We start from the raw sequence: 26,852 nt of genomic DNA on the forward strand, positions 1-26,852 counted from the left end.
CCCTTCTACAATATTCCTCCTCTCTGGTCTATAATGCTTCTGCTCTGCTGGTAGGATTTTTCTCATTCCTGTTACGCTTTTAAAAACCACCTTTACATTGTCCTTAGCTCTCCAAAAGCTCTCCACAAAATTTTGCAAATTGCTTTGTCACAAGCCTTTTTTTTTCCCCTTTTTTATGCCGTACCAGCAGGAGCCAAAGGAGGGGTTTATCCTATTGTCCAGAGCTTGGTTTGTTGGCTCTCCTGGACCCTGATCACCCTGACTTCTGTGCATCTGGGACCTGGTGGCTCTGGGTTATCGGAAACATTAAAGTACATGCTGGGGAGTCCTCCACCCATTTCTCTGTATTGTTCTTCCTAAGCAGAGCGTGAGTCGAGATTTCGGTACGTGGCTCGCATGAATAGCTCCCCTGGGTTTCAGAACCGCCACCTACTGGATTGGTTTCTTCTCCTGAGCTGGCATTTTTAGTTCTAGAAGTTCTTTGTTACCTTGCCTCCTAGCAGCCCTGGGACGCCTTGGTAGTTTGCCACGTGCTGCAGTGTGTTTGTGATGCCCTGAGCCGGAGCTCGGGGAGTGTTTGAGGTTGTTCCCTCCCCTGTGCTGCCGGCTGGGCCTCCGAATGCTCTGCACCTCCCTGGCTGCCCCAAATCTCTTGGAGGACATGCAGGAAGGACCCCTCAGGCAGGTGAGGTGCGGGGAGGAGTGCAATAAACCGATTCATCACCTCTAGGGAGAGCTCCCGCATGGCACACGCAGAGTGGAGAGACACAGCAAACACAATTCATTCACTCCCCCCTTGCTGGGACCCCCCAAGCCACCTGGGACGAAGCAATTTTGCAGCAAGGGGCGAGGAATGGCTGAGAGCTTGGCAAGGGCACCAGGAGGTCTGGGCATCACTGCCTTGGCTGGACGCAAAGCCTTTAGGTACCAAACCTTAGGTGTGATTATTTCTGTCCCCATTCACTGTGCCCACGCACGTGTACATGTGTGGGTCGTGCTGGCAAGGATTCCTGAGGCAGAATGTGTGAGGAGAGGGCAGGTCGGTGCCTTGGGACTGGTTATAGCCATGGGTTTGGTTTCTGCTGTACGAGCTCTTGGACAGTATCCTGGAAAAAAGTGGGATTGTCACTGCTGTGTTGTTTATCCCTACGTTTTAGTGTACGCCTCTGATTTGGCATTGCATCATCAAAGTGTTAAAAACACACTCAGAAAAAAATACGGGCAGCGCATTTTACCTGAACACGAGGTATTAGCAGATGCAGAAATTTCTAACTGGCCAAGAAAAGATGAGAAAATAACTAATAAAACTCTTGAAGGGGAATGGTACTGAGCACGTTATCTTACATGTATGAGTGTCTGAAAAACATACACTAGGGTAAGTACCTTATCCATATAATAAACAAGTGAATTCATTACAGAACATATGTTAAAAATGTCATGTTCTTTTGGGCAGAAGCATGTGTGCTGCATTGTAGCTTGGAGTTTTGAAATACTTCTTCAAAACGAGCCCTGCGCCCTAAGTGCTATCAGATGTTTAATTAGGACGGCACTAGCGAGGCGCATGGTTGCAATAAATTACGGGGAGGTGTTCTGACATGCTTCATCTGTGTAAAGATTTCTATTTTTACGTGAAGCTATTTACAGATTATTGATCTCAAAAATAGATTTGTAACTAAAGAAAGATGCATCGGATTTCAGTTGCTCGGAGTTGAGAATCTTGCCTGGCTGGCTGCCTGCTCTCTTAGATGTTTATTCCAGTGGCTTACAAGTGGCCGTAGTGAATCAGCCCTTCTTATTTTTCTCTGTGGTTGGCACCGCGGCGAAGAGGAATATTTGCATTCAGGGAACAGGTCCCATGTCTCATGCCCGCTCAGGTAGGCTCCTTGTACCTCTGAAGCACCGGAAGAATTTCATTCAAGTCAGTGCGACTTCTTGCGTGAGTAAGGTTTTTGGGTGGGGAGGAGGCCTCACAATACCTTTTGTGAGTTGTTAGTGTTTTATTTCGGAGCAGGAAGCTGTTGCTGGAGTGCCAGTGGAGCCTGCTAAGCTGCGAGAGTGCCTTTGAGTTTACGTAACCCAAAACTTCAGCATTAGACTCTTATTTTAGGCTATGCGGACATTAAAACAACAGTTTTAATAAATAAATCCACAAAGCTTGAAGGCAGAGGTAATATCTTTTAATAGAGCAACTGATAGAGTTTGGAAATTTAGACAAGCTCGTATGCCTAAGAGCTTGTCTATTTTTTCCAGCCATACCAGTTGGTCTAATAAAAGACATTGCCTCTGTCTACAAACCTTGTCCTCCCTTTGAACCCTCTTCATCACAGCGACAGCAAAATACTGCTGGAACACTAAAATAATTCGGGCCTTTCTTGCTTAGCTATGGAAACTCAGATTTTTGTGGTTTCCTCAAGGCTCCCATTTCTGATTCCAAGCACGCGCCTCACGCTGTCTGATATCTCCTGTGGTGGAAGAGGGTTTCTTCACACGAGGCCCAGACTGCTTCACTGACTCCTCATTTTAGAAAAGATGCTATGAAAGGTAACCTGCTAAGGTTCTGGATTTTAGGATGCTTTGCAAGGTGCTGTTGGGGAACTATCAGATGTCTGGCATGGATGGACGTCGGGTGCAGTCCTGTCCCAGTGTCTGTGCACCAATCTTTGCCTAATGTGCTGTGATGGGAAGCAGACGAGGTGGGAAGCAGCTAGCATGACAGAGAGGCTCTGCCTTTGGCTGTGGGTGTAAATCTTCAAATCTTGAGATGTGTGGGACTGGGTAAGGCGCCTAGTGGAGCCCTGCTACGTGGTGTGGAGCTGTGCTCAGGCTTCTTTCAGCGAGCAGACCGAGATCCAGATCTCTCTAAGGGTCTCATGCCCAACCACGCTACATTTTTTTCAGAGCTGTTTAGCTTTCCATGTAGAGGCCTCAAACGTGTGTGTGTCTTTCGGATGTGAATCCCCAGCTCAAGGTCAGTAGCTTTTCAACAGCTCCAGGTCAGACCAGGATGCTGATGATCAGGACCATCTTGAAACACAGTTCACAGCTTAGCCGATTTTCCACCCCTGCTGACACAAACCCTTTCTGAGGCTGCACTCTTGGGGTCACGGCAGACCCCTGCTTTGCCTCATGCACTTCCCTGGAGCCTGTCCTCGTGCACAACATCGCTTCCCAAATCCTCTCCTCCAGCAGGGCCACTGCAGCCCGTTGTGCCCCTGCTGGGCTGTGCTGCAGGCTCAGTGCCCGGCCTTTCAAGTGGAACAGGTTGGTGCTTGCATCCTGCTTTCCACCTGCCTTTGGGCATGGCTTGCATAGCTGGTAATTACTGGGAAGCCCTTAGTGGCCTGCGCCCGGGCTATTTTAAAAGCTGCTTCTCCCTGCATGCCCTGTTGTGGAAGTTGCCCCACGGCCCTCCGGCTGCGGTGACCTCCTGTCCCGGGGTGCCGCAGGGAACCGGCTGTGGAGAGCTCTCAGCTGAGGAATGCAGCCCCTTGGGCTGCCTGCCAGGGCCTAAATTTGGTGACCTTTAGGATGTGGCATCAGATGCGTTTGTAAACGTTGGTTCTAGTAACTGGGAGACGAGCAGAGAATGCAGGGGGAGGGAGGAACATATTCTTTACAGCCAAGCTATTTGCCTTCTGTTTGATTTTTATGACCAACAAATAGTAGGCAAGTGCACTGACAGATGCTCTAGCAATCACAACTGTTGGTCTTTAATCAAATCTAGAACTAAAAACTGATACAGATTTCCTCTAGGAGAGCGAGCGCGTGGCGACTACTGACAATAATGTGGACACACGCTGTGCTCTCCTCTCCGCTGAAATCACCTCGTTCCCCTCTGTAGGACGAGGGCAGTCATCTTTTAAAGGTGTCTAGAAATGGTATCATTCCCCGTGTAGCCTGTGGGTGGTTTTGTTTCTTCTAAGGAAGAGCAAACAAGGCAAGCCCTGCGGTCTGGCAGTTGCGTGGGTTGCACAGGACCGCAGTTTTCATGCTGTACCTAATTTGGGATAACTATGGGACTCATCTCCCACCCCGCTCTCTGCCCTGGCTCTGATGGTCTTGTGGACGGCTGAGTGGAGCTGATTCTTTGCTTTGCTCGTGTGGTGTTGGTGGCTGAGGATTTGGGCTGCTCGGTCTCACCGTGGGGCTGCTTAATCCCAAGACCCCATGGCAGGGGCACAGCAGGACACGTGTCGGGATGGATGGGAAGAGCAGGACTTCGCAGTGCACCAGTGGGAGAGGAACCCCACTGAGCGATGCCTCACTGCAGGGCCTTCCTGCAGCGAAACACTGCCTCCTGCTTTAGTTTTCACAACCGGTTCTCGTGAAGGGGTGCGGGCGTTGGTGAAGATCTGCTGGTGAATGCGGCATTGCAGCAGGTTCTTGCTCTGCCTGAATGGGGCTGAGCTGCAGAGATAATCTACTTCCCTTCCGATTGCTCCTGCTCCTTTGGCATCAGTCCAAAGCATTGTCTTTGCCTAGAGATCAGAGAAACAAAGCCAGAGACAAGGCTCTTTGTTTTTACTGTGGTACATGTGGCAGGGTCGGTCACAGTGGGGTTTGTAGGGTTTACCTTGCCTGGTTTATCTCGTGTGTCCGTCAGCTCTCCCTCCTGGATATTAGCAACTCAAAGGTAAAGAAAATGCCTTTTCAGCAAGGAAAACAAGGTCCCTGTTTCAAAATGCATTTTCACCATGATGGATAGGAATGTCATAGCAGTTCCAGCCATGTGGAGAAGCCCTCCCTGCTCTGAGTTGACTCCCTCTCTCACCTAATATCTCAGAGGAAGGCATCTTGCTTGACCTGCAAACACAGCTCATCCCACTGGGCACTTTGCAAGACTTCCTGAGTAGCGTTGCGTCTCAGCACCAGGAAACAGATAACTTGCTGGTGAAACAGATCTTGAACTTGAGCAAGCTTTTCTCTTCTGACTCTTTCAGAAATAAATAAGTGTTTAAAGATGACAACCTCGTGGAGCGACCGACTCCAGAATGCAGCAGATCTCCCTGCAAACATGGATGGGCATGCTCTGAAAAAGTACCGCCGGGAAGCCTATCACCGGTAAGTCTTGCGTGTAACCCCACAGCTAAACAGCTGAGAGAGAGGGAAATAAACTACACATAAAGAACACATTTCTTGTTGTTTCTTACTTGCTGGTACAAAACAGAAAGGTCATTCCTTGCAAAAGTGTTGGAAAATATTTTAAAAGATAGTACAGTATTTGCCTGCAGGAATGAAAAACAGGAGAGTTGAGGTACGTGTGCCAGAGCAAGTGAGGGTGTGCTTGCTTAATGCAGTTGAAAGCTTCTATCCCCAAATTTAACTTGAGATTAAACTTTGAAGTCAAGAAATACTAGGTGGCAGAAGTGTTATAGTAATTATTGCACTACAATCTGAGAGAGCATGAGCCTAGACACTGGAATGCACACCAAAAAAAAAAAAAAAAAAGTAAGAAATCAAATGTGAGCAGCAATTAAGTGTTTGAGAGCTATATCTATCATGGTTAATTGTGTGCACCACAGTAGTACATAAGTAGCATGTGAGATCTCAGCCTCCTTTTCCCTGGTAGGTGTGCCTAAAACCACCTTTGCTGTGAAAAAAATTTACAGTCTGAATAAACAAGATTGCAGAATAAAAGAAATGTTATCGCTGCCATTTTATCGTTTTGGAATCAAAGTACAGAGACGAGATTGTTTTCACAAGCTCATGTGTTTGGTTGAGCCAAGCATTCAGCCCACATCTCCCAAGGCCCATGGCCTCAAGCATAAGACGGCTGCCGTCTGCGTTCTCATCAGATGTCTGGGCCGTTGTGGCATTAAAAACAACTGGACCTAGTAATTGTCTGTGTTCTGTTTGTGGGAGGCGTATCTTCAAAGTTGGGCTGGTTTCATTTGAGAAGTCAGGCATTATGATAATCAGAGCATATTCATCAGGAGCTGGGGAGATGCAAGTCTGATACAGAAATAGAAAAAGTCAACTTTGCGAACCTCACGCTTAAATGCCGTGTTGCATTTGTGATTCATACACGGTGGTATTTCTGAGGAAGTGTTTTCGAAGTGTTAGATATCTCTGATTCTCCAAATGGGTTCTAATTAGAGAAAAACGCCTTAGCATCATATGATAGGCCAGGTTGTGCAAGTTGCGGTGTCTAAGGCTAAGTAATGGATCCTGTGATACATTTCTGAAGCTTTTCAGTTTCCAGCGAATAATGTTTGGGCGCATGTCTTAAGTGGTGACATTATTTGAGTCTCTCTGTGTCAGCTGGTTTGTCAAGATATGAAAACTCCTAATGAATGCAGCTATAAATAGCGTGTAAAGAGAGATTATACCATTCCCTGGCAAAAATCTTAACCTTGTTGCAGTCATTGATGGGTTTCCCTTTGTGTCATAATTTTACCTAGGGATTTAGTAGCATTTCTCCTGATTTGGACTGATGTGAATTAAGTCAGAGTAAGGCCTTTTTATTTATTTCCTAAATATTTTCTCAACATTTATTCTAGTTAAGTGCTGACAGTCTGCTAAATGTAGTACAAAGTCCAAGGGAAGCAGTACTTGTCCTTAAGAGCTCACTCACACATTGAAGTCCTCATCAAGTCCTCATCCCTTACTCATGTAAGAAATCTTTACTTTCCCCATGGTAAATGATGTTGCGAGGACATTTGTTGTCGACGGAAGGAAGACACAGACGCTCAATATGAGTGATCAGTGAACTTCGATTTATTGGATAGCTCAGTCGTCTTTTATCTAATTCAATATAATTAGCTCATACATATTGCAAAAGCTAAGCTCATGATTGGTTAGTGCATTTCTCTATTTTATCAGCTAGTTTCCCACCCCCATCAATCGAAATAACACAGTTAGTACTTTCCCAGACCACCAACAGATATCATGTCCTTGTACCTGAAACCTCCCTGAAACCTCCCTGAAACCTCCCAGAACGTACATTCCTTCCCAGGCCACATTTACGTACTTTCTCAGGCTCATATGAGCTGTGTTCGATACTTGGTTAGCTCGTGACCTCCTAGCTGCTCAACATTCACATGACCTACTTCACTTAACCATTCCTCCACAATTCCCCCGTTTTTATTTTGGGCTATAAACACCTTCTCTGTGAGTTGTTCTAGTTTCCTAGATAAGCAGCTAAAGACTATGCGTGCAGCAATTATAATCAATACAATTATAAGCAAAAGGCGAAGTCCCTCTTTGATTAAGTAAAAAACCCATCCCCCTACATTTCCAAAGACAGATTTAAGCCAATCATCAAACCAATTATTCTGTATCGTAATTTTTTGTGTATGATCCCTTAACCATTTCAATTGATTGTGAATTGATTGCCCATGATCAGAGAGATTAAAGCAACACATTCCTTCTACATCTTCACACCCATGTCCTTGAGCTAATAACAAGAAATCAATAGCGGCCCTATTTTGTAATACAGCATGTCTTATGCTCTCCATATCTTGCGACATTTCAGAAAGAACTTGTGTTGTTACATTTGATTGTTTAACAGCCCAACAAGCAAGCTTATTAATGTTAGTCAAAGCATGTGCAGTTCCCACACCAGGTACCAAAGAAGCAAAGAATCTTTCTGCTGGACCCCACAATTCTACACCATCATTACAGTCAGAACCCAAAGTTTTTAATTCTCGTTTAATTCTTCTGCTCCCTGTCGAGTTCTTCCACGAGTGCAAATCTGGAACGAAAAGTGTGAGTCGTCCTAGGTAACACGGACCCCCAAAAGCACTAGCTGGTATTCCTTGCCATGCACGGTCCCCACAGATTAAAAACATGCCAGGTGGCAAAGCTTTGGCCTGACTTTGAAACCAGATCGAATTGGTGTCACCTATTCCATACGCCCCAAATGGTACACTAATGTTCCCGGTGTTGTTCTATCCACAGTAATGTCCATTGGCCTCAAATCCAAGGGTCCTCGATGTTATGTTGGTCCAGTGTGTTTTATTTTGTTTCCCTTCATTGAGTACAAAGCATGTTTGTGTCCAGTTACTACTGCTATTCCCTACTACCACAGACCCCAGGAGATCCAGTTCTTGAGGGTCCCATGGCAGTGAGTTATTAAGAGCTTGCAGGGCAGCAACTACTCCATCCGAGACGTTTGCAGAAAGGGATCTACTGAGTAGAGTAATACTGGCAGAATATGGTGCTAACATTTCACTCAGTTCCTTTGGATCCCCTATTGGGACCCCAAACAAGCATGTTCTGAAAGGATACATAACATAACACAACTATACAACTTAACCCTAATAACACTACAATTACTGTAAGCACTTAATGGTAACACAATTAATAGTAAGTAACACAACTTAATAGTAACACACTTAAACCTAATCACTTGATGGTGATCGAAGGCTGTTCTTGACAGTTGTCGAGGTGTCACAACCCACGTCGTTGTCAGAATAATTATCAGGAACCTCTTCCTGGTCGTCTTCGGCGTGTGCAGATTCTAAAGCTGCTTCAGTCCACTTTGCAGTGATCCACTGGGTACCTGTTTCTGGCACCATTTCAAAATCTCTATAACATTTTTGATCAAAAAGTTTTAAACAGTACGTTCCCTTAAGTTTCTCCTAGTGGCTACTTCACACAATGACCCCATACTTGTGAAACATGATTTTGCTTGACCAGTACTAATTTCCTATGATTTCAGCCTGTACTATGGCAATAAATGCGCTCTCACTAACACAGTACACAGCACACTCACACCCAGAGCACACTTGCACACTCAGAGCACAATTGTACACTCAGAGCACAACTGTACACTCAGAGGCCTCTTGCACATCTCACTCTCAATCATACCACAACCTCAATCATACCACAAGAATATAATTTAGAATGATAAGCAAACAATACGTGCAGCCAATATAACTTAGAATCATAACCAAACAAACAAGTATTGTCTCTCATTGTGTTCCTCCTGAAGTGACTTGCAACACTTTGTTTTAAAACCTTATCCTTACACAAATACTTTCAACACAAAATACCTGGACATTTAAGAATAACACATACAATTATTAACACTCCAGTTAGTATCCCTTTTTCATTGCAAGGTAAACCTCTTATAAAAAGAATGCCAGAGAGAAGCAGCACAGCCGCCGCTGCTTCCATGGTTACGTCAGACAGGCTGCAGGGTCCTGATGTCCGTCCCTCTGCTCTGTGCCGACTCGCCACACGGTGAGGGTCGGCTGCCGTTCGATTCCGCGGAACTCCGAGTGCAGCGCTGCTCGTGGCGGTGACTGAGGGGGGGGAGGCTCCCATTGCCCTGTAGCCCCCTGAGGCAGCGTTATCGTTCTCACTGAAGGCAGCAGTGGGCAATCCCCAGCTCCAGCACTTCCCGGCAATCCCAGTCGCTCTGTAGCGGTAGCAGTAACTCTCTGCTCAGCCTGATGTATAACTAAGGCGTTAGTGACTGCTCTCCAAGGCTTCAATAATTTTTTAGCAGTCTTATTTTCATCAAACAATTTGTCCCCAAATTTACGCCACTCTGTTTGTTCAAAAACTGTATCAGGATTGATAAAACAACCCTTAGCTACCCCATATGCTAATAATCCTGGTAAATCCTTTTTGCAGTCTATAAGCTGTGTGCTCCGCTTTTCTAAAAAGCATTTGAGCAAATCATACGCCGCTTGTCTCTCCATACCTTTATATACGTCGGTACCGTTGCAGCCTTTGCAAAGACCTCGGCGACGCTTTCCGGCGGGACCCTCTATAGGCTCATCCCGGGTGCGAGGACTCCCTTTCCGAGCTGCGGGTGCGGGTGCGGGTATTCCAGGTTTCTTTTCCATTCACCTTTCAGGCCTCGGGTGCAGGGATTCAGCAGTTTATAATCCTTTTCACCTCCTGAGCTGCGTTGCAGGACCGGTCCTTGTATTCCGTCCAACCGTGGCTCGCAGGTTCAATTCCAGCGCAGGTTCAACTCCAGCGAAGTCCCTGTTCCTGTATTGCATGTCCCTGTTCCCGTTCAGATTAGCCCCACGTTGGGCGCCATTTGTTGCGAGGACATTTGTTGTCGACGGAAGGAAGACACAGACGCTCAATATGAGTGATCAGTGAACTTCGATTTATTGGATAGCTCAGTCGTCTTTTATCTAATTCAATATAATTAGCTCATACATATTGCAAAAGCTAAGCTCATGATTGGTTAGTGCATTTCTCTATTTTATCAGCTAGTTTCCCACCCCCATCAATCGAAATAACACAGTTAGTACTTTCCCAGACCACCAACAGATATCATGTCCTTGTACCTGAAACCTCCCTGAAACCTCCCTGAAACCTCCCAGAACGTACATTCCTTCCCAGGCCACATTTACGTACTTTCTCAGGCTCATATGAGCTGTGTTCGATACTTGGTTAGCTCGTGACCTCCTAGCTGCTCAACATTCACATGACCTACTTCACTTAACCATTCCTCCACAAAATGACAATGCATTCATATAAAGGAGGGTTTCCCAAGAGGAGCTGAGATCTGATAGTCTGAAATCAGCCTCTTTCACAGTTTCAATATACTGTCATAGCACATAGAAATGTCTTATTCAAAACAGATTGAGCAGAAATGTTGCTCGCTCTTCAAATTCTAATGGAAAGCACAACATTCGAAATACATTAAGGGGAGGCACATTTTCATTTTGAAATCACTATCCTCTTTAAAAGAGGGAGGGAGGGATCAAGAGAGAGAGAATGAGAGAACCTGATGCCAAGACTGTAGTATAAATCTGGGCTATTAATGGCTTTGGTGTACCAGTTTCATGGGAGTTATTTTGATAATCCAGTATTGTAAGAATCTGAAACAACCTCATTCCAGAGGCAGTGTTGTCAGATTTCTATTTCTGGTATTTTTTGTGATCTTAGTGTTAATAAATGTATTGTAACTTAAAAAACAAATTCAGACTTAACATGACAGAGTAGGAGCTAAGTTATTTTTTCTTGTTTTATATTTTATTTTTTAGTGTTTTAATGATTATTCACATGTAGAATGTATATGCTTGTCACAGTCATCACTTCTAGGACATAAAGTTGTTTCAGTAAGATCCCAGTTTGCTCTGATTCTTGGATATTGTTGAAAAACTGTCAATTTTGTTAAAAAGATAAAAGGTATTGTGTCAAGATTCATAAAACGTTTTGTGTATGACTAGTAAATATTTCAGTTTTGTTGTCAGACCTGCATTAGTTTGTTAGATTTTGTAAAGTACCAGTGGCTGGAATCCTGTGAGTGTTTGAATCCTTCCTTTCTCTTCCTCTTTCTTTCTCTCTGTTTCTCTTTCAGTCTCTGTTTGTCTTTGTCTCTCTTTTTCTTCTTATCCTAGCAGCTAAAAAAAAAAACAACCTTGGAAGCATGAACCCAAAGTGACTTAGGAACACAAACAAACAAAAGAGATAATTGAATTTAAAGCTATTAAAGGTTAAAAAATAAATAAATTAAGCTGGTCTCAGTGATTTTGGAAGGCTGGAAGGGCTCAGCGGCAGTGCCACATTTATGGATAAGCATAACTGGGGCTAGCTTTTGATACCAGTGATGGAGGCCCACTTGGGCTCAAAGTCATTCATTGGGATTTTCTAGCTGCTGCTAGTAATGCTTGGCTTTCTGAAGTGTGAAATTGTAAAAAATTGTGTCGTTGTTTGTTTACTTCATGCTTACTGAAATACCAGAGGAGATACTTAAACCAAATCGATTTCACTTTCTGGTTCTCATGAAGTAGAGCAGATTTGATATGCTTGAATTGTAAGTGTTGAAGCAGCATAAAATACAGGGAAAAGTTTCCAGTGAAAGCAAAATAATTTACCTTATAGAAAATGCTCTCATAGGCATTAAATTTCTGAAAAGCTTTAAAAAAATGACCTCTGAAAATGCCATTCTAGTTACCATATCTTATTGTGGTTGTTCAAACAGGGAATCTGTTTTTTTCACGTGTTGCACTTCTTACTATATCATACCTGATGGATGGATGCTCAACACTGTTGGCAGAAATCCCAGTTGAGACTGGTTCAGCTGGTGTAGTGACTCAGAGGATAGTGACTATATCAGAACCACGTCTGAATGCCATAGGCATGAATGTTCAAAATCAATATTTAGAGCTGCTTTCCTCCCCGGGTTTATTCTCGGTGTTTGGATCAATTTGTATAGCTGCTTAAGAAATGAGAGCGTTGAGGTTCTTGAGGGAGTAAAGAGCTTGAGAACACGAATGTGAGTGCTGTGCTGTAGAGTTCAAGGACTACATCAGCAAAAACAAGAATTAGAAGAATCTTTAGGGGAGGAGAAGTGGTGGTTTAGTCTTGCCAGGGTATTTCTGATCACTTAACTAAGACTTGAAGTTGGCTGGTGTTACTCTCATCCACAAACCTAGTTATACAACACTGCTGGCGCCTGCGGGAGGTGAGGTCTAAAGATGAATTAATATACAAGCTCGATGTTATTCATTCTCTAGAAGAGGTCATTGGTAAGAGGATACCACATCGCTGCACTATTGGCAACATACATTTTAATTGGGAAATAAAAGGGATGCGTGGCTGGTAGGTGGCTTTTCCTACGTGTGTGTGGCTGTGAGGCCACCTCCCTCGTGCAGGGCTTGTTGACTTTTCCGGGTAGAGGATAATCAGTAGGTCATTTGTTCTGGAGGAGTACTGTCATTTAACCTGATTGTAATTAGGCAAGAACTAGGTTGACTCCGAGCCACCAAATTGCCCTAGTGTCTATTTTTTAACTCGGAGTGAGCACTTCTAGGCACCCTCTGGATTATCTCACATAGCTCTTTAGGGTTTAAATAGCAACCACATCTAGTTAAAGCAAATAATGGAAAAAGTTGGTGTGCCATCCACTCTTGTTACTGACAGTTACCAAGATCCAGGAAACAGGTATTTGCATTTACTTTTATTCCATGGTTTTGGCTTAACAGGGCAGTGAGGCTGTGATGGCGTTTTTGTTAAACATGTAGACTTGGGGATGCTTTTGCCATTTTGCATCAAAGTAATTTGAGACTTCTCACCCCGAACGTGGGGTTTCTGCTGTTGTTTTAGTTTTGTTTTCTCGCGGTGTTGTTTACTTGCTGGCTCAGGGGATGTGGCATCATCATTTCTAATCCTAATTCTGCTGCAGACTGCTCGTAGGCTCTCAGATATGTTGCTTCATATTTACATGCTTCAGTTTGCTTTTAAAGCATCTTCTGGTGGTAATATGAGTTAAGTAATTTAAGCTGTTAATGGACTCTGAGATCCTGGCTAAAAAACAGTGGTATATACTTTAGTAACAACAAAGCAAAAGGATTAGAAATCGGTTGGTTTGCTTTCTAGGCTTAAATATGTATTTAAGGCACGTTTTAGTTTGTTGGAATTTGTAAACTTGGGGATATTCACTGCTGATCTTGTTTCTTCATTTTACTGATGCTGGATCATCAGTGATTGCAAACAGCTGGAAATGTTATCGAGACTAGGGTAAGAGGCTTGAAACTTTATCCATTTGGGTAGCTATATATAAAGTCTCTTCATAATACCAGTTGATTCAGGTGGCGAATGAGAAAAAATCATGGTTACTGGTCTGAAAATGCTGTGTACCCCTCTGATCAGACGTTCTGGTAGGTGATGTATTTCCATCCAACTTTAAATGCTGCAGCTCTGTAGGCAATGCCGGCTGCGGTCTGTCCTCATATGTCTTGGTGCAGCCTCCGGGGGCTCGTGCAGGGCATGTGCGGAGCTGTGGGCAGCATGTGCCTCTATTTATTTTGCTGTAGTGCTTTGGACATCGGAGGGAGGAGGGAGAGGGGGTGTTAAGGCGGCAGAATGGGCGAGCTTATGAGAAAGCAGAACACTTGCCAAATTAATAATAAAGAAATTGCATTGAAAATGTCCCGCGATCCCCAGCTTTAATAGCTTCACGGAGCAGACGGGTGTTATTTTGGGATGGAATCCATATGTGAGCTTCTTGGCACTTTGCTGTTGCCTGGGAAGAAAACCCAAACAATGGAAATAGAAATGGCCAAGGCTATCTCCTTCCATCTGATTCCTGCTGAATTTCAGAGGGAAGCGGTCATAGTCGTGTTTCTGGATACAGCCTCATCAGACTCTTAAGTTGCAGTCGTAACCTGATTTTCCACTCTTATGTCACTAAAATTGTGCAAGGACGGTTAGTTAGTGTTGAGAAATTGCCAGGCAGTATGTTGGAAATGTTACTAGAAGTGGCCGTGAAACTTTGATGTCCTTTTTCTCTGTCCCTTATCTGATGCTGTTTCATCTGCCTAACTAAATCTCAGGCCCAAGCACTGGTTCTTAATCCAATTACTGACCTGTCAGAATATTCCTCTTCGTTTGAAGGAGGAATAAAAAAGAACTCTAAAGATCTAACATAAATAAAATAACCCCAAATGCTGTGATAAATAATAATATACGAAATGGTCAGTACCTGCATAAAGAGGCAAGACTCAGCAAAAGAATGGTTCCATCATTTTTAGTACTTTAAAGCACTTTATTTTTTTTATCCCTCTAAGACGGGCAACAAAACATCCAACAATTGAAGTTTTGATATGTCTTAGTGTCCTTCTCAAGGTAACTCACCAAGTTTGCTCCAGGTGGGTGAGGTCAGTGAGGGATTCATCCGAGTTGCCTGCTGCTGGTGGAGGACACGTGCGATCAGAACCACAGTGTCACGCAGTGGGACGTCTCTAACCACATGGCTGGGGACTAACTGGTAACTAACATCCAGTTGTCGTAACAGTGGTGTGAGAATTTTTTATTTATTTTTTTACATTATTAGCCTTTTTAAAGAGGCTGTGGGGAACTTGGCTATAGGAGGCTATTAAAAGCTAATCCATTTTAGTTCCCTCTTGTTTCTTTTTAACTCTTCTTGCTTATTAAAACACGGAAGTTGTCCATAAAGTGAAGATTAACCAAAGTGCCTAAACTTTGAGGAAGCAGGAATCGGAGCCTTCTGGCTAGTCCCCGTTTCATGGCTGGCTCGAGGCCAACTGTCCACCACGATCTTTTTTTTTTAAAGCACAAATGTAAATCAAGCATAGCCAGCTCCCATTGCATTTGCTCTTCCCTTCAGCACTGCTGCGAGTTTTCTTTTGTATTTATTTAATTTCCAGTAAAAAGCACTTCCCTGACAAAGAATGCTTTTTGCTGCGAGGTCTCTGGACACGTTTCGAAAATCCCTGTGAAGTGCTCTGCTCCAGAAACCTTGCCTATGAGCCATGTGCCAAAGGTCCTCCATAGTTGTATAATTTTGGTGCATTTTGTTTATTTTGTTGCTCACGTTACCGGCCTATTATGCATGGAAATTGCATTTGGGGCACGGCAGGCGTTTGAGATTCTGCCCCAACAAAATAAAAACATTTCTCCCTCTCCGCATGTGCTCCTCTCCTGTGTTACTTGAGAAGGGCTGGGATTTAGGTTCCTGCCTCAGAATTGATTGACAAGAACAGTAACAAAACCGAGATCAGTTCGCTTGGAAAAATATAAAGGGCTGTGAATTGCAGCACTGAGGAGATCAGGGCTCTGTGACTCCCTTTATGCGAGCTCAGCAGTTCCTTCTTCTTTGCCATACAACGCATTTTTCTCTTATTCAGCACAATTCTTAGAGCTTAAAAGAAAATAAATACTGTCATCACTGAGGGCCTTCTGCTATGGCCAAGCTGCAGAGTTTAATATTTGAGAAGGAGCTCGGGGAGCAAATTAGCCTCACAGTTTCCCTTAGATAGCTCCTGAAGTTGGCTTTTTCTAAAGGTGCAGGTCTGTGCCGGGCTCCAGCTTCTGTCTCCTGCCACATTAAAACTCGCTTTTTAATTGGGAAAGGACAAGTGAAGGCAAGAGAAAAGCAGTGCCCTAGCGGAGGAGATGCTCTGCATGCCCAAAGGTGTGGGGCTGAGGAGCTGGGCCCACCAGGGGCTGCAGGAGGTGTTTCTGTGCCGTGCCCCCGGCTGGTTTGTCGTGTTGCCCGGTGCTGTTAAGTGGTCAGATCGGCTTAATTTTTAACTCCACTGCTCCTAGTTAAAATGATTGCTTTCTGAATGGAAAAGAACAAAACCAAGGGAAGCGAAAGTGTGATTTCCGATGGTAACGAGTGGAAAAATGATTCCTTAAAACTTCCTTGCTGAATTTTAGTTTTCGTTCTTAGTTTTCTTCCTATTCTGAATCTTGCCCTAGACCTTTTATTAATATGCAGGCTTTAGGAGCTCCTGTCACTTCTCTCTATACCAGATTTCCTGTGGAAATGTGACATTTTTAGCCGATGGACGCATCGGAGCGGTATTCCCAAAATCAGGCTGAGCCTCCCTTCGGGTGGGATCCAAGCCCAGCTCTGAAACAGAGGGGGCCAGGCTACAGCTTCTGAGAAGCACCTTTCCCTTCTCAGAAACTTTCCAGGTGGTTTAATTTCAACTTTTATCTCTAGTTTCTAGGATTCTGTAGATATTTACTACTTCGGGTAAGCCCCCGGAATTAAGCTAAGCCGGTCAGCTTCTGGGAGCAAATATTTGTAAGTATCTCCTCAGCCCCTTGTTTCTGGAGGGCTCCATGCACGGAAGATATCTTCCTTTATCAAGATTTGAAACTGAGGTCCTGAGCACCTACAGGTAACCAAATACCTGCCTGGGCCCACAGCAGATAAGTGACATTGCTTCCAATTGCCGTGCCCCTGTTTAGCCTGCCATTTAATCTGCCTTTGCAGATCCAAGTTTAAATCGATTCAAGCGTTCTCATTTCCTGTCCTGAACACGTTGTGCAATAGCCCTGGTTAGTTTTTTGTTGTTTTTTTTTTTTTTTTAAATATTTGCTCAGTTTCACTCTAGCACTGGTGGGTGAAGTAATTGCCCTGTCAAATCACTCACTGGATGCCTTGAAGTCTGCCAGGCCTTGCGGACTGCCGGGGCATGATGAGACCTTGCCACATACAGTTTCTAGGTCACAGGCAATATTTACAAGTTGATGGAGAAAGAGCAATCTTCCCCAGCTGTTACCAAGACGGGGCTGGTATAGTAATTTTCATCTTTTAGTCATAAGACCTGTCCTGGAATAAAAACATGCTAATGGATGTTGTTTGTTTCATCACCTTCAGGAAACTTTTCCAGATCTTCAGTATCAACATGTGCAGTTGTTTTTATTTTAATTTTTATTTTCTTAACTCCCAGGGTTCAGCCTGTAAATACGCTGCGAGTAAAGTGATGCAAAAATGTCCGAGGCTCAGAGATCTTTCCGTGGTTTTGGTCAGTTTGGTGTCGTCATCATCTAAACATAGGCACGCTGGACTGGAAGCGATCTCTTGGGTCACAGCTCCCTTGTTTTCGCCTTTCCCAGGCACCGCCGTATTACCCTTTTTATAAGCGCATTCAGCTCCGTCTTAGCAGTGCTTGTTTTTTGTCCTCATTTGGGAAACCGTTCCCAAATGTTGCAATTCTGAGTCGCTCTCCAGGCTCCTGAGCTTCTTGAAATTGCCCTTCCTATTCCTGGCCCGTTCAGAGGGGGGACAGGCAGCCTGGGTGTTTTGCTTTGACGGAAAACTATGCTCCAGGGGCTGAGCCTAAAGGAAAGAACAAAATTGGACTCCCCAGGTTGGACAAAAAATGTTGCTAGCATTTCCCAGAGGTAGGTTATTCCTTCTTCAATTTCTCTTTTCGAAACAAACTGCACAAGCAGTAGATCAGAAACGATGTGCTGGAATTAGATAATAAATAGTGCTTCCTGGCATCAGCAGCAAGAGAATGTAATCATCTTCATTAGACAAAGTACGGGACTGCGTTTAGTGCTAAATAAGATTTGGTGTTGGCTGCTTCTAAATCAGAGCAATCGAGACGTTAAGACAAACAATCACTGATTCAAACTGCAGATTCGGATAATGTGCTCCACCTACTCAAAAGCCAGCGATTTCAAGAGCGAATTTTAGTGATTTATGAGCTCATCTCTCATTTCCAAAAGGCTTTTCTTTACCGGTTTGCAGTTTGTTTGTTGTTCCCCCCCCCCCCCCATAATTTTGTCTTGTTTAGGTAATCCATAAATCTATCAGAAAAGATAGTCATCGCTAACCTCCCTGGCCCCTCGGTGACAAGCCCCATTGTCGGAGGCAGGCAGCTTGCCAGGAAACTGTGACTCCCAGAGAGAGTGTGCAAGGTTAGGGGTAAAGCAGCCTATTGCCAGAGAAACTATTCCAAGTGGATTTGTGTGGAACAACAACGATATCCAGTGACTAGTTAAATTAGCCACAGATGTGTTTTCTATAGCACTGTCCAAGAAGATATACAGTGCTTTAAGGCTCGCTTCAGGCACGATGATCATCTGAAGTCAAATCAGATCCAAGTAAAACTGCATCTGTACTAGGCAAGCTTTTAAGGAATTGTGTAACATGATTCAGGCTGGTAGATGAATCAGACTGCTGCAAACTAAACAAGGAGCACATCGGTGAGAGATGAGGTAAGACGGCTCGCAGAGGAGCGTGAGAGTTAGATGGGAGCAGTTTGCTGCTAAAACCCGAGCTTCAGCAGCCTGGCACGGGCGGTGGAAGGGGCACGGCGTGCCGGCCACCTGCCCCCGAGCACGGCCGGGGCTTTCTGTGGGCTTTGCAGAATATCTGAGGACTTGATTTTGCACTTACCGTCTCCATTGCTCGTCCCCCTCCGTGTCACTCCTCCTCCAAGGAAGCCTCGCTGATTTGGGTTTCTAATTACCCTGCCGAGAGCAATGGGGATACTCAATATTTGCAGAATTTCCACGTGCTGAAATTGGGGTACAGGTGGAGGCTCTGGGACTCCTGCTTTTTCTCATACAAGGGGATTTTTGCCTCGGCGTCACGGCTCGAGCAGGACCGGGGGATTTCTGGCCGAGCTCAGCGTTGAGAAGCTCAGCTCCTATCCCGCAGCCGAGCTCGTGGCTGTGCCGTTGGGATTCGGATTCGCAGGGTTCAGATAGGACAGGCGGTGGGAGAAGCCCCCCAGAATTACAGACCTGCTGCAGGGTTTAAAGTTCAGGGGAAACATAAGCAGCTTAGTTCCTGCAGTAGTTGGAGCAGGCTTTTGTTGGATTCCCTGACCTATTTCTTTGCCATGTTATTTACTTGGACTAAATTGAATATAGCGTATTAAAATGTTGTAATCAGAAAGGGCCTGGCAGCATGCAGCTTACATTCTCATTGCAATAAGCATTAACAATAAAAATGGAATTAACAGAATAGTATTTTTTTTGTGGGGGGGAGTTGCAGTTTTTAGTACAAAAAAAAATAGCATTTTTCATAATAGAAATGATTTATTTCTATGGGTGAAAATATCTTTTTTTTTTCAGAGCTGTATTAAATGTTTATTAATGATATTGATATAAATGTGATAACGTGTCTTTGCTTGGAGTTTCTAGATATAATTCCAAAGAGTGTTCAAATGCTGAGTTTATTCACAGAAATGTGTATTTTTTTTCCTTTCCTTGGTATCTCTATGTAATATTTTGTTTTAATCAGGCAAATTGCACTGCTTTCCATCCTCTGCTTCCACTTGAACTCTGAATTCTGCTTCAGGAGCTTTTACACTTCTATTCTTAGGAATTTTTGCAGGTCACATGCAAAGCCATGTGTGTGCATGCATGCGTGGATGTCTTTAGACAGCATACCAATAATTAGAATAACCCTGCAAAAGTGATGGCTTTGCTTCAGGAGCACCCAGGGCAAAAACAGAAATTTTCCTCTGTTTTCAGGTATATTCTGATTTTAAGCTAAGAGACAGAATACCTTTGTTCTAAAATACGATTATGTTAAAAATGCTCATACCTATTTCTGTTTCTTCTTCCCTGACAGGGTCTTTGTAAACAGAAGTTTAGCCATGGAAAAGATAAAGTGCTTTGGGTTTGATATGGATTATACGCTTGCTGGTGAGTATCTTCTTGATTTCTTTGTCACTGACTTAGTTTGGAATATTGCCTCTTGTTGAGAGAAAACCGGTAACTGGTTGGGCTACTCCAGTTAGCAGGTGCTTCCTCTCTTAGCAGATATGTTACTCGCTGTTCATTGCACTTTCATGTCAGGTGTTTCTCTTTATTTTTGTTATCTGGAAGTTGTATTCGGTCATAAACCACACTGCTCTAGTACAGTTTCAAGGAAACTGAAGCTTAAAAAGTATGATTACTTCCTTAAATTCCACTGTGCTTTGATATTGCCCCTGACTAAAGCTTGGCTTTGAATAACAAGGTGATTTTTTTTTTCCCTTGGTGCATATAAAGGGGCTACACCTTTAGCCAACAGGTCTTCTTGTGTCCTGGGAGGGTCAGTTTTGAATAGGTTTTCCTCTTCCCCACTCCTCTCTTGGCCACATCAGTGACTCCTTTGTGAGAAGCAGCGAGGCAGGGGGAGCATTGTGAGTCAGCTGAACAAGTTATTCAGAAAGCTCTGCCCGTTCTTCATGGCAGATAGTCTTTGGGAGGTTGCATAAGACCTTTTAGTTTCACAAAATTTTCTGCATGACTTCTCCATTTTTCAAATACTCGGCAAGCAAGTTCTCTGAGACTTTGGCTGGAGGAGGGGTAAAGTTACGGTTTTCTATGTAATCAAACTTACATGATGCTGTGTATTTTAAGGAAGGAAAAGATTAAAAGCCCACTTCCACTTTCTGAGGCTGTAGTGCCAGGCAGGCTGTAACTAAAGGTGTCACATACAATTCTACCTTCTTTTTCACTGCCACTTCCAAGGTTGTGGATAGAAAATTTCTATTGCTCTTGATATTTCCACTTAGAGTTGTGAATATAAACTAAGAAATGTGAAGTAGAGCACCAAGGTCACCTAATTATAGGTTAATGCAGTGTATCAAGTACGGTCATCTGTTCATTGTGACCACTGAGAAGAAATGAGAGATGCTATGGACAGCCCGAGGGGTCAGTGGCTAAGCAAAGGTCAGGAAAGACTCCGCGTGCTCACGGTTCAACACAACTCTACAAAAAGCAATGTTGGAGTTTGTGGCAGGTAATTGCAGTTTATATTTCCATCACTTTCTTCTTTTAAGTAGTTATGAATGAGGTGCCAGTTATCTATGCAAAAGGGTTCGTTATTCACCACCTTATTTACAAATCTGTTTCAAGTGCCTGCCACTTTTTAAGTCATAAAATGCATCGTAGTTAATCTGTGTTGGATCTGACTGCAGGCACATGCTTTAGGTGTTGGTATTTCCCAGCTGTGACAGCCTTGTGGCTGGGCTTTTAGGGCTTTTAAGGAGTGCAAAACAGTTCAAGAACAAATGCTTAAAAAAAAAAAAAAAAAGTTGTGGGTTTCACTTTTGTAACAGAAGCACAACTTCCTTGCCTTTCACAACTGACGGCATTTCCAAGGACTCGGGTGATCCCAGCAAGGCTGGCATGGAACAAGAAGTGTGTTGCTAACTGACAGAAGGAGAATTTCAGCACTATCCTCACTCCTCCGACTGTTCATTTTACTCAAGTGTTGCATGTTCCTGTAAACACAGAGCGAATGTGTTGTTATCCACAAAATGACTCTTAGTTTGATGAGAGGGAAAATGTGAGTGTTTCAGGCAGGCTTACACAGTTCCCTGGGATGTGGAAGTGTGGGGCTCCCAAGGCTGCAAGGTCGTGGTGATACCACTAAGCAGGCAAAGTTGGTGCATTCAGGGGAGTTGAGTGACAGGGTGTGGTACAGGAAAAGAAATGAGACGGGGTCTGAGCAGAAGGCTGGGAATCTGGACTGCTCTTGGGTAAGCTGCTGGCCTATGACTTTTCCCATGGTACAACAGGATAATAGTTGCAGATCATTTCACAGGGAGTTGTAAGAATGTAATTAGGCTGGAAAGCCTTTTGCAGATGGAAAGTGTTATGCCTGGTAAGTACTATTTCTGTTTTTTTGAATCATCTGGGAACTAACAATTACCTGTTCGTCATCTTATTGTCTCACAGTCATCCTTTCTTCTCCATGGGGGCTTTTGTTATTTGACCATAATTTGCTATATGTAACTGTGGCACACAAGAAAAAAATATTTATTCATTGCAGATGCTTTAAAGAACACAATGTTAAAGTATTGCTATAATTATTTGGGAAATTATAAGAAATAGGACAAGCGAGGTATTACATTAACATGTTGTAGTGTATTCGTAAGACCCTATCGTGTTTTCTGTCTGGGCAAGTTATCCCTTGCACACTCTTTCACATGGACATTCACAAATCTGGACATTTCTGTCCAGATTTGAAAAATTATCTGTCTGTCTATCTATGTGATACATATAGATATATGTGTCTCTGTCTGTATCTATATACATAGATAGATGTATAAAGATAGTTTATCTGCAGTTCAACATCTGGAAATGGTGTCTGCATACCAGATGATGCATGGTGAGCAGATGCCTTTTGGAGGCTGTTCAAGACTTGTGTAAAGAGACCAAGGAGGAAGGATGGGAGCACCTCCAGTGTCATCAGTTCCTCATCTAGTTTTCTGCATTTGTACTTTCAGATGTCACTTTTCTGTGAAGTTGTTTGAAAGTATGCCACAATCTTCATATTCAGTGGTTGAAGGCAGTCAGAGCCATTAGCCCTGCCTAAAATTGTGCCACATCTTTTCTCCACTCTCTGTCATGATCCTTCACATCATCTATAAATTGATAACATTCATCTCATAGCTGACAGTCAAATGTTTTGACAGCTAAGGAGCAGGTTGATTTTTGTTTAACACCCTGAATTGCCCATCTCGTGAAGAGGAAGCGGTGGTGTCAGTGAAAGAAAGTACTGAGTCCCTCTGCTCTCCTTCTTCTTCCCAAATCTCTGGCCACAGGTAGCACCAAAAGACTTATTTAGGAGGCAGTTCAGTAAGAGAGAAGTCACAATCACTTGACTCATCTTGAAGTGCAGAAGCTTGAGACAATTTTGTTCTTGTACTTTCTGATTTTAAGGGGACAAACCTGCTCACAATAGCACTGTTTTCTGTGTAGAATAATTTTGGCACGTGGCATTTCCATTTGCAAGCGTATCGTAACACCTCCTTACACCCATGCTGCAGTGACCATGCATTCCACTGCCTGCATGAGAATGTCAGCTTGCCAACTGACAGCAGGTTGGATATCATCGTGTTACATTGCCCATAAAATATGATTCCAGACGTTTGTTTTATAGGGTAGTATTTCTTAACCTTATTATTAAATTAAAGGACTACTTATCTTGAAAATGAACATTGCAAGGCTGCCTGCTACAGCACTGCCACAACGATTTGGTTTGCTCCCAAGTCAAAAGTAGGCTAAGCTTTGGATTCTTCTTAATAACTTTTATGTTCTCTCATTGTGTTTGTCTCTTTCCTTGCATAGGGTTGAGAAATACTGTTAATAGAGGCGGATTAGGCAAACAATCCTTTTTTCTTGAAGAAAAGAGCCTGAAGGTTTTAGCCTTCTCTTCTGAGAAATTATGGACATTAAATTGCTGATTTTTTACCCTCTGTGGTTACAGCTAGAATTAATTTGGCTGCTAAGAGCTCAAAATAAAATGAAGGCAAGTTGAGATGTCTCTTTCAGGTTTTAGATTCCTCCTTTTCCCTTCAAGGGTTGCTGTTGTGTTCTCATGGAGTGAATGAGGTCTCCTATACGTCTGGAGACTTCCAAGACCCCCTGAGTCGTTGTGCTATGTTGGACAAGGAGCTGTCTGTCACCCTCCTATTCAGTCGGCTTGTTTTGCTTGTGGTGGTGAATCACAATCGATACATAATGTTTGTTTTAAGCTAGGTGTTACTGAGAGGGGAGTGGAAGGAACGGGAAGAACAGCAGGGTTTTCCTGGGGCATGCATGCATTGCCAAATAGCTGCTGCTTTGGATCTTGGGCCTGATGCAAGAGAGACTCACCAGCTGAGCAGAGGGTAGGACGGCTTTCTGAGATGTGAGCCAGCAGCCCCTTGTTCTCTGCTGCTGACCTTTCTGCCCCTTGGGCAGGCAGCGAGGTCGGTGCCCTGGTCCAGCAGAGTTCCCATCTTCCACAGAAGGAGACTGCAGAACGACAGCAGCAGCATTGCAAACAGCTGGGAAGGGCTGCCTTCCACTGCCAGGGCAAGAGGAAGAGTTTGGGAAAGCTTCATTGAAACCCTTCAATGTGAAGGTCCTTTTGTAGCACCTTTTTGTCTGTTAAACAGTAGTTTCTTTTATTATCTGAATGATTCACCTTTGCTTATTCATCCCGATGGACTCAAAGACCAGTAGTCAGTAACACTTCCCGTCTGCTTTCTTGTTTTGCTAGTACTGTCAAAATTACCCGTGCTTTGGTAAAGGACAGTGCTGCACGTACTCCAAAAGATTTACAGCCCTCTCATTTGTGTTTACTGAGAACTGAGCGGATAAAGATAAAGGTATGCCTCTGGAGTCCCTAACACAACACTGACCTGAGACGAGGGGTTGGTGTGGCCCTTTGGAAAAACAACTGAGAGGGTCAGCTTTCAGAGAGGATTTTGTTTGGCTGCTTCCTTCTCAGGGTGAGCTACAATCGTAATTATTAGGTCTGGCTCCAGTAATGCATGAGGCATTACCAGGACTTACATGGGACAGGTTGCACAATGAGGTTATGGGCAGAGAGATGTCCCTTGACAGGCACAGGACATCAGCAGCGAGGCTTTCAAATGGGCTGTAATTTCACACCAGGCCATGGGCAGATGGAGAGGGAGTTAGTAAGAATTGCAAGCTGGACTGTGCTTGGAAACATTCTTCTGTGAGCACCGTCCTTCTCCAAAAGTTACAGCCTGGCTGCAAGTTTTGACTTCCATCTCTGAGGTAGGTGAGGTCTGAGATCAGTAAGCAGGATGCTTTCCTTTGGAAGGCTTAAATCACTGCTGCGTCCATGTTCTCCAGCTACCAGTAATAAAATCATCACTAGCGGCTGCAAACTGTTTCAATAAAAACGAAGGGGAAATGAAGCTTGAAAAATACTGGCTTTATTGTGTGCAAATATGATTAATACAACATAATCTGATTGGAATATAGCTTGTGTCCTAGAAACACTGCCAACGTAATGCCAAGATTTGGTGCACTGCAAACATTTTATGGCCAAATTGCTTTTGCTTTCAGCTGCAGCGTGTCCCTTCTGAGCACGTGGGAAAAGACAAGGGAGAGACAGCTTCACTCAGAGTTTGTGGCTGCCTCTCCAACTCACTCCAAAACACAACGTGTATAAACAGGTTTGGCCCCTTCCTCAAGTAGGCGTTTGTCCCTAAGCCATCCATGCAGTTGGGGGGAGAGGGAAGCTTTATACACCCACGTGTTATTTCTGAAACATTTGTCTTTACCTGCTGGCTCGGGAAGAGATGTACTGAAACAGGCGGCAGCGCTGGCTTGTTGCTGCATGTGAGCTGGGAGACGAGGTGGCAGCTGGGCTGAGAACTGGTTCTTCAGTGTATCTGCTATGGGTACGTCAGTCAGGTTGTATCACCTCTCCGTGTTCTGGTTTCCAAAAGTGAGCAGTGGGATTAAGGAATTTGTACCGTGGATAAGATTTTCTGGATTACACGGATGAAAAGCAAAGCAGAAACGTGGGAGTTTTATACGTGAAAGGTTGAAGCGAACACTCACCAAAGCTGCTGAGCTCGTAACGTAAGCAACGACAAAGACATGTTTGTCCTTCTGCTCAGATGTTGTTAGGGAATGTTTATTGGTAACTCAAACACAAATGTCCTAACGGGGCTCTTAGCTTAGGTTAAAGGTTTGTCTTCGGTTTCATCACAGTGTAAGGACTCCAAACTTTGAGGTTCTTTTGAGGTGACGCTGAGCAGCTCTGCTTTTATCCCGCGTCTCTGGATAATGCAGCTCCTTGTGCCGCGTGGAAGCAGCTCGGTGGCTGGAGAGAGGAACTGGTAGGTTTGACAACAGCAGCATTCAAGCTGTCCCAGCAGAACTTGAGAGATGCTTTGACTCGTGCACATCTGCTGTCTACATTTTCGCGTTTGCACGTTTCAAGTTGAACAGGTGCAGATTTTGCAAATTTCCGAGGCTGTTTTGGCCATTAGCGTTTTCAAGCTGAAGGCAGATGGAGAAGCCGAGCTGTTCCTAGCATGCTTTGAGCTGGATGGTTTTTCACATACCAGCGCAGTGCTGGAGTGGCTGCTGTCCCTGCTCCGTTTGGGTGGCTCAAACTCAGGAGCTCAGCCATTCAAAGCTGTGTGCTGCAGCAAACCAAAGGCTGGAGCTGTGGTTTTTCAGGGTGCTGGCAGCGGGGACGAGGAGAGGAAGAAGCACGTGTCACTCGCTCCGTCCCAGTAAATCACCAGCTGACAAACCATTAATCTGCTGCCCGGGAATTCTTGAAGAATTGGAGCGTTAAACAGAAGCTGTGGGAAGAACAAGTCCTCGCAGCGTCAGGAGGGTTTTAAAAGCTGCCACGCTCTGCTCTCTGGCTGTTGGGAACACGGGAATAACACTAGCTGGGTCAACAGTTCATGTCTTTGCCAGGCAGATGGAAATGTGGAGGTATTTTCAGTCTAATAGATGCCCTTATCTAGTAATCTTAATGCCACAATACAAGTGCTATTAGGTTGCAAATGTCCCTGTGATGAAGCAGATAGCTTGCTCTGTAGGAGGAACCAAAGCAGAGAGGACAGAAGGATTTAACTCTGAGATCACATGTGTGCTGTTGCTTTGTGAATGCCTTCTTTTAGTGGACTGCAGAAAAGCTCATGTACATGGCTTATTAATAGGCATTCGGGCTGCAGATATGCCCGGGTGCATGCTGTTAAATAAATGAGATGTGTAGCTTTTGAGGACCCCTCTCTTAATAGTATATGATAAGACAATGAACCTGGCAGAGCTGGGGGAGAATGGAAGACTTCTGACTTCATCACTCCTCCGTCAACCAGAAGCTTTCTTTCCTTCTGCTTTAAAAATCAGAAGTCCAAAGGGAAGGTGACCGAGGTCATTAACAGAAACAA

At 44.1% G+C, this 26,852-nt stretch overlaps 1 protein-coding gene across 2 annotated transcripts in view; it reads left to right on the plus strand.

Moving 5' to 3' along the window:
* The window catches only part of NT5C2 (5'-nucleotidase, cytosolic II), a 62,546-nt gene that overhangs the window by 14,567 nt on the left and 21,127 nt on the right, over positions 1 to 26,852 (plus strand). For both annotated transcript variants that reach the window (XM_082764562.1, XM_082764563.1), the window contains exons 2-3: positions 4,941 to 5,061; positions 19,769 to 19,842. In XM_082764562.1, the coding sequence (XP_082620688.1) occupies positions 4,961 to 5,061; positions 19,769 to 19,842 (175 nt within the window). In that variant the 5' untranslated portion in view covers positions 4,941 to 4,960. The remainder of the gene's footprint in view (positions 1 to 4,940; positions 5,062 to 19,768; positions 19,843 to 26,852) is intronic.

This window comes from Aythya marila, assembly GCF_965140915.1.
Source record: "Aythya marila genome assembly, chromosome: 7".
Lineage (NCBI taxonomy): Eukaryota > Metazoa > Chordata > Aves > Anseriformes > Anatidae > Aythya > Aythya marila.